Source organism: Ooceraea biroi, unplaced genomic scaffold (assembly GCF_003672135.1).
Source record: "Ooceraea biroi isolate clonal line C1 unplaced genomic scaffold, Obir_v5.4 UnassembledTig60, whole genome shotgun sequence".
In the NCBI taxonomy this organism is placed as follows: domain Eukaryota; kingdom Metazoa; phylum Arthropoda; class Insecta; order Hymenoptera; family Formicidae; genus Ooceraea; species Ooceraea biroi.
The window spans coordinates 1-8,161 of NW_020825156.1; the positions used below are offsets into that span (position 1 = coordinate 1).

Genomic DNA, 8,161 nt, shown 5'->3' on the forward strand with positions numbered 1-8,161 from the left:
GTCGCCCCCTCCAGCCTCGGCGCCAGCCCGCCGAAAGTGCTCCCCGAAGGACCAGGTGCCGTCCAGGGTGAGGCCAAGATACTTCATCTTGGTCCCCACCGGGACGCTGACCCCGCCGACCCGTATCTCGGCCGGAGGCGGCAGACCCCGGCGATGGTCGAAAAAGAACATCGCCTGGGTCTTCTGCGGCGCCACCTCCAGCCCAGCCTCCCTGATGGCGCGGACCACCACCGCCACCGCCAACTCCGCCAGGCCGGACGCCTCCCCCCAGCTCGGACCCTCGGCCATCACGCAGGTGTCGTCGGCGTAACACCTCACGTGACAGCCGGCGGCAGAAGGACGCGCGTGACCCGCTCGTACGCGAGCCTCCACAGGTGCGGTCCGAGGACCGACCCCTGCGGCACGCCGCGCTCCACCTCGCGGGTCCTGGTGCGCCCGTCCCGGTCGACCCACTCCAGCGACCTGTCCGGAAGTACTCCAGGATCACCCTCGCGAGGTAGGGAGGGAGGAGCTGCGCGCGCATCTCCTCCACTATCACTCCCCAAGGGAGGGAGTTGAAGGCGTTCACTATGTCTAGCGACAACCGCCACCACAACTCCCCCCTCGAGACAGCGGCCTCCGTGAGGGCCCTCACACTCAACACGGCGTCCACCGTGGAGCGGCCCTCCCGGAAGCCGAACTGTCTCTCCTCCTCACCCGGAGCACCCCCGGGCAGGTGCCGGACGAGACGGCCCGCTATCACCCGCTCGAACAGCTTGCCGATCTCGTCCAGCAAGCATATCGGCCGGAACTTGCGCACCGCCGCCGCGTCCCCTCCGCCGCCCTTCGGGATGAGGACCAGCTTGGCCCTCTTCCAAGCCGCGGGGAAGCGTCCCTCCACCAGGCACCGCTCGAAGAGCGCCCTCACTCGCGGGGCCAGGACCTCCATCGCGAGGGCCAGACCCGGCTGGGAATCCCGTCCGGCCCCGGGGCCGTTGGCCCCGCAGCCGGCGCAGGATCCCCGCCCACTCCTCCGGACCGATCCCCGGTATCTCCTGGGGCCGCTCGGAGGTCATCCACTCCGGGGGTCCCGGGCACCCGCCTCCCGCCGGGAAGAGGGTGTCCAGGACCCCGCGCAGCTCCAGGGGATCCATCTCCTCCGTCTCCGGGGGCGTCCATTGCCGCAACTTGCCCATCACGAGCCGGTACGGACGCCCCCAGGGATCGCCCTCCACGGACCGGAGGAGCTCCTCCCAGGCCCTCGCCTTGGCGTCCCTGATCGCCGCCCTCAGGGAGCTCCGTCTCTCCTGGAGCTCCCCGTAGCGCGCGTCCACCTCCGCCGCCGTCCCCCGGCGACGGGCGCGGGAGAAGCGGCGCCAGGCGCGCCCCGATGCGCGCCGCAGCTCCGCCAATCCCGCGCTCCACCAGTAGGTGGGCCGTCGCCGAGGCCGGCCGGCCCGGGGCATCGCAAAGTCGCACGCCTGCGTCACGATGTCCCCGAGCCAGCCGGCCTCCTCCTCCACCGTGCCCTCCGGCCTCTCCGGCCACGTGGACGCGAGCAGGGCGGCGACCAGTCTGTCACCAGACAGCCCCTTGAGCGCCCATCTCCGCGGTCGGGGTCCGCCCGTCCCCCGTTGGCGGGGGGCGGAGCCCGAGGGCGGAGACACCACCATAGACACGTATCTATGGTCCGACAGCGTCTCCACCCCCGACAACACCCTCCACCCCGACACCCGACGCGCGAGGGCCGGAGATGCCCAGGTCAGATCGACCACGGACTCCCCCGCCCACCGCACGCAGGTGCTGTCCGAGCCCACGTTCAACAAATGCAGGCCCAGACCCGCCGCCCAGTCCGCCAGCACCGCGCCCTTCGCGTCCGGCCGCCGGGAACCCCAGAGCGCGGACTTCGCATTGAAGTCCCCGGCGACCAACAACAGGCCGCGGGGGTGCCGAACTATGCACCCCCCCAGCCTGTCCAGGAACCCCTCGTACTCGGCGAGACTCAGGCTCGGGGACACGTAGACCCCGACCACGGTGATGCCTCCCCACTGCGCCGCCACGAACTCCCCCCCGACCTCCAACACTCGGAGGGGAGGGGAGCCCGCGGCGTCGCCGCGCACGATCGCGACGAGGCCCCCCCCGCCGACGGCCCAACTGGGGCTGTCCGCGGGGGGCCTGAAGGGCTCCGCCGCGATGCCCAACGCGTAACCGCGCTCCGCCAGGCTCTGGAGGAAAAGATCCTGAGCCCGGCGGGCGCGGTTAAGGTTGGCCTGGAGGACCTGGCCCGCCATTCCTCCACGTCCATGGCGGGCTCCTCCAGGCCCCTCGCACCATCGTCGTCCTTCTCCTCCGCCTTCTTCTTCCCCATGGAGCGGGTCACCCGTCGGGGCTTCGGCTCCTCCTCCCGCGGAGGAGCCGGCCCTCCCTTGTCCCCATCAGCAGGCGTCGGCTCCAGCGCCGCGCCCGCCGACGGGGCCGCCTGCCTGGGAGCCGGAGAGGCGACCCGTTGCGGGCGGGGGGGGCCTCCGTCGGCCGCGCTCCTCCCTGGGCCGCCGTCTCCGACCCCCTTTGAACCCCACTTTTCCCTCCCTTGGAGGGCGGAGCACAGGCCGCGCTACCCAGCCTGTGGTCCGCCCTCCTGCCGAGACCCGTGCACAGAGGGCACTTCGGGTCAGCGGCGCATCCGCGCGCCCGATGACCCGCCGCGCCACACCTGTAGCACAGGTCTCGGCGGTCCTCGCGACTGGGGCACGTCGCTTGCACGTGCCCCCTCGCCAGGCACCTATAACACATCAAGGGCCTGGGCTCCAGCACAGTAATCGGTGCCCAGGCCCAGCCCACTCTGATCCTGCCCAGGTCGGCGACTTTTCCCGCCGGCCTGCGCAGGAAGCCTGATCCAAGAGGTCCCCAGGCCGTCTGGGGACCTCTGGATCGGCCCTACTTCGACGTCTCGGGGGTCGCAGCCTCCCGCGGCTGCGACCGCCCGAGACACCGACTCCTCCGTAGCCGCGTCGTCCAGCCGTCGGACGCGCAGCTCCACCTTCTTGAGAGGTCGGGTGACCCTTACACCCGACCCTCAAAAACCTTCTCCAAACGGGAGGCCAGCTCGTCCGCCTTGGTGGCGGACTCCGGTCCTGGGATCTCGTAAATGAGGGCCCCCGTCAAGGCCCTCCTCACTCGCGGCGCGGCGATCCCCAGGGCGTCGATGTCCACGCCCTTCTGCGCCTTCTCCACGGCCCCTTGTAGTCGCCGTCGGCGGCCGTGATGACCACAGCCGCCGTCTTGGGCGACTTAGGGGGCTTCGGCCCTTCGCGCCGGGTCGACCGCCGGGCGGGGAGGGTTTGCCCGTCGCGGGTTTGCCCCCCCCGCCTGGCCCCCTACCTGGGGCGGGTTTGCCCCGGCACGGGTTGGCCCTTCCCCGCGGGGGCCGGTGGCGGGGCGGTTGGCCTCGCGGCCCTCCTGCCCACCACCGTCGACCACGGCTGCTCCTCCTCGCCGGCTGGAACTCGGCTAGCCGGGCCGGCCACCGCCGAACTGGGCCGCTGCTCTGCCGGAGGGGGGTTAAGGGCAGGCGGGGCTCCGCTCGCCCCACCACCCCCTTCTTACCTTTCTTCTTCTTCTTTGCCGTCCCGCCGTTGCCTGGCTCCTCCGGTCCTGTTTGGGGGGTCGGCTCCGCTCCCTCTCTCGCGCCGCACCTAACCTAACCTAACCTAACCTAACCTAACCTAACCTAACCTAACCTAACCTAACCTAACCTAACCTAACCTAACCTAACCTAACCTAACCTAACCTAACCTTTTTTTTTTTTTGTTAGACGATGGAAGCTTTATGACCATCCCTCCGGGTCCGGTGACCCTTCGGGGGTGTCCGGGGACTCACTCTAGGACGCGAGTCGGCCGAAGCCCGATTCCTCGCCAACCAGAGTATACCCCGGTAAACCACCGTCACTGGCCTGCCCAAGGTTCAAGGGCCCCGAGAGCGCCGCCGTAGCAACGCCCCCGGAGGGCCCCCCCTCCCTCGGTACGCGTTTCGCTGAGGGCGCACTCATCGCTACCCCCAGCAGCCCCGCGTGGGGCCTTACCCCCCGTGGCAGAGCGAGGCCAGCCATCGCTCCACCACGACCTTCCATTCGAAGGATTTGTGACCTCCAGCTAATTCATCCGGATTAGCCGAAGGTCGTCCCACCCCGAGGAGAGGAAAGCCCACCCCACGAACCCCACCGCGCGCGACCGACTCCCGCCCCTCCCTCAGACAGGGGAACCCAGGCACGACCAATGCATCACTCCGGGCCCCCCATCAACAGGAGAAGCAGGAGCCGTAAGGATGGAAGGGGAAAGGGATAAGGAAAATAGGGATTAGGGAAAAAAAGGTAAGTACATTTAGGACAACACAAACTTCCACCCCCGCTCCACTCCGTGGCTTACGCCACCTTCCCTCTGTTTATGGGACGGTGATGTTATCCGGCCCCTCCCGTGTTCTCGCTCTCCATCCTCTTCTTCCGCTCCGTGTGAGCGTTGCACCCTGGTCCACCAATCGCGTGGCCACCGTCCATACCCAGTGAGACGCACGCCACGCATCTCACCGGGTTCTCACACTCTTTCACCTTGTGCCCGATGTTTCCGCACCTGAAGCAGGTGCCCGATCGGTCCACACTACTGTCACACGTGACACCAGTATGGCCGGACTCAAGACACCTGTAACACCTCAGTGTTCTCGCCTCTATTCTCTCCACGCGTACCCGCATCCATCCTACGCCTATCCTCTCCTTCTCCATCACTTTTCTCGCCACCTCCGCTTCGCACGATACCCATACCATTCCATAGCCTCTCCTCGACCATCCAATCCTTCCTACTCTGATCTCTTCCATCTTTCCACCTCCTTCTTTGGCAATCGCCTCCGTAACCTCATCCTCCGTTGTGTCTTCTCCTAAACCACTAATTCTGAGGTCTATTCTCCTCGTCGGCCGGGTCACCTTCATCGGTTTCTCCTTCATAGAACTCCTTGAGTCTCTCCGCCAACTTATCCGCCTTCTCCTTCTTGCTCTCTCCTAAGATTTCGATGAGAGTCGCTCCTGTTGCTGTTGTCCGCATCCTTGAGTTTTTTAATTCCAAGCTCCTCCAACGAAATACTTTTCTTCGCTTTGCTCAAGAGCTCCTTTCTCCTTTCCTTCTCTCCACACGAGATCACCACAGCCTCCGTCACCAGTGGGATCCTTGTGTTCCTCTCTATCATTCTTCTATCCTCCGCCATGCCTCCTCTGCTCCCTTCTCCTCTACTCTGCTTCCTCGCTCCTTTGTGCCTAACCATTATCCATTCCTCTTCTCCATCCACCTTCCTATTCCCATCCTTAGTCTTCTCCTTTTTTCCTCTGCTTTCTATCCCAGTTCTTTCTTCCACTCTAATAACTTTTCTTCTTTCTGTTTCAGGTCGCCGTGGGATTGAACTCATCGCCGCCTCCAGGTATCCTGTGGGTCTCCTCCTCTCCGTCACTGTGGGCTCCTTCGGATCTTTCTTCGCCACGCTGCTGCAGGTAAGTAACCTTCGTACTTAATGCTGCCATTTCTTTTTCCAGCTCACCATTCTTCGTCCTCAGCTCAGTCATCTCCTTCCGCATCTCTCTCATCTCCTCCCACATTTCACCACTCCTTGAGCGATTCATCCCCTCCACGGCTGACACCAGAGCAAGCTTCTCCACCACCACCTTCGCCTCATCTATCATTTCTAACATCCTTGCATATGCCTTCTTTCCCATCTTACTTCCTGTGTCCAGCACTATCTCCTGCATCTCCGCCATCCGTTGTCGTAGGATCCTCCGGTATCTTAAGCTTACCTCCTCTCCATCTCTATCCTCTCTGTCTTCTTCTTCCGCCATCAACAGGGTCATCTCCATTTCGCTTTCGCTTTCTCCCTCCTTCCTTTTCGCTTCTTTCTGCGGAGTAGAAGCCTTCCTCTTCGTACCCGTAATCTTCGGGCTCTTCCGTTTGTCGTTCTCGTTATCCTCTATAATAAACACGTCGTCATCTGTTCCAGGTATCACCATTTGCTGTTCCGTAATCATCTCGTGTTTCATTGTGCTCGCCGTGTCGTCACCCCGAGGGGCCACCCTAGTAACTGTCACCTCCGATGCCGGCCTAGGGTCCAACCGTCACCTTGCCGCTTCGCATTATCTAGATCAGAGCTCCGGCAACCTAAACTCTTCTCCGTGGGGTCCCTGCTCATCCGAGAACAGGGGCTTTTTTCCTTTTTGGTGCGTCTTTGTCCATCATAAATATTTTGGGTTTTAACGCGGACCCTGCCTCGAATCGCCTCTCCATCCATCATTATGAATGTACGTCGTCCTTGTGGTAGCTTCATCCATCATCGTACGTCCGTCCAGTTACTAGGGGGGGAGACACCCCCAAGATTCCTTTCCTTAGATCGTAGGAGACATCCTTCTCATAACCGTGTATCATGCCTTGGTCATCCTTAATTCTCCGAACTTGATCGTGCACCAAACCTCACAATTCGAAGCTCCTTTCCTTAAACGTAGCCCGGGTCGTTGCCGAGCATCCGTCCGAAAATCTCCGATTCCAACGTTGCGGATCACCTCATCGCCGTGTTGAAATCGGAGCCGTAGTCCATAAGAATAGCCAGGGTCGTTGCCGTGGGTCTGTCTTCCTTGATTCGTCATCCTTATAAACTTGCCTTGGTCGTCATCATCCTTCCTATAGGGGCCGGCAGCTCCCTCTATTCATCCTTAATTCTTTCTTAATGTGGACCATCCTTCCACATTAAGTGCCGGGTCGACCTGGGGTTTTTATAGAGGGCCCAGTCCTCGCGGTTCCGCAGAACCTCCGGTTCCTCCGTAGGCGGGCTTGTGAGTGTGTGTGTGAATGTGTGTGTGTGTTGTGTAAATGTGCGGAATGTGTGAGTAAAATAAAGTAAACTATTGTGTGTGTGTGCCTGTGTGTGAGTGTATGGATGTGTGTGGATGTGTGTGAATGCGTATGAATGTGATGGATGCCTGAATGTGTGACTGTAACCCGCTACGGAGGAATTACGGAAACTCGGGTACCTTGGGAGCGTTAATTCCCATACTACGCCCTCCAGACTTGAAGGACGTAGCCCCTGAGGGAAACCTAACCTTTTTTTTTTTTTTTTTTTTTTTTTTCGGAGGGGAAACCGTCATGGGCCCCCTCGCGCCCCTTGGCGGAGCGCGAGGGGAGTGTGAGACTCGTACTCACTAAAACCACTCCAGTTGCCATCCCTGGTGTTTGTTATGGGCAAGCCCGGAACCGCGTACGGATTCTTCGGGCTTCCCCCACCAAGTATACGGTCCCACGCGCTGCGGCAACGCGTGCCCGCAAATGCGGGCCCGTCCCACCCATGGAGCGTGGCAACCCCCGCTCCACAGGGACCCCCCATCATAGAGGGGGGGTTTATGTAGGGCGAGGGCTGTCCATCCCAAAACAGCTCTCGCCCTCCCATCCCACCCGTCCACCGTAGGGGACGCGACGTCCAAGGACGTCGTGTCGAGAGTGGCCCGGGCAAATACCCCGCCGACCACCTCCCCGGGCGCCTGGCGATGGCCAGGCTCCCAGCCCCACCGTGGACCCGCCGCGCACACGACATTGCCGGATGCAATGCCGTGTCGTATCGGGCGAGTGAACGCAGGCCCGGGCAGATGCCCCGCCGGCCGGCGTGGGGACGGCCTGTGTACCACACACAGACCTACCCCCCAGAGCACTTCGTAAAGGTGCTCTGTCACCCGCCCGATACCCCCGTCCCCCAAAAAGACGCCGACACAGCTTAAGGCTGTGCCGGCCCCGCCTCCTAACCCGGGAGGGGGCCCCGTGTGCGCGGGGCCCCGTCCCCCTCCTCCAGGCTTGCCGCCTCGTTCCTCTTAGAGGGGGTGGGGGGGGGTTACACCTGACCCCCCGGCGAGGTCAGCTGGGCGGCCGTCGCCGCCCGCCGTCTGCCGACGTCCCTCGCCCCCCTTCCGCCCCGCCGCGGGGCAGGATCGGCCGCCTGCCGCGTCCTTTCCGCTTCCTCCTTCCGCGAGATGACTTCCTCGCAGAAGGAGGAGAAAGCCTTCCAGGACCTCTCGCTCCCAACGATCTCGCGTACGATCGCCGGGAGGGAGAGATCCCCGCCGATCTCATTGACCAGGACACGGCGCCTCTCCGCCACGCCGGGCACTCCG

The 8,161-nt window shown here is 63.2% G+C and overlaps 1 protein-coding gene across 1 annotated transcript; it reads right to left on the reverse strand.

The window, feature by feature from the left end:
* Positions 1 to 692: 692 nt before the first annotated feature.
* On the reverse strand, positions 693 to 2,270 carry LOC113563528. The gene has a single exon (XM_026975186.1). The coding sequence runs from the start codon at positions 2,268 to 2,270 to the stop codon at positions 693 to 695; it is 1,578 nt and encodes a 525-aa protein (XP_026830987.1).
* Between the last annotated feature and the right edge of the window lie 5,891 nt (positions 2,271 to 8,161).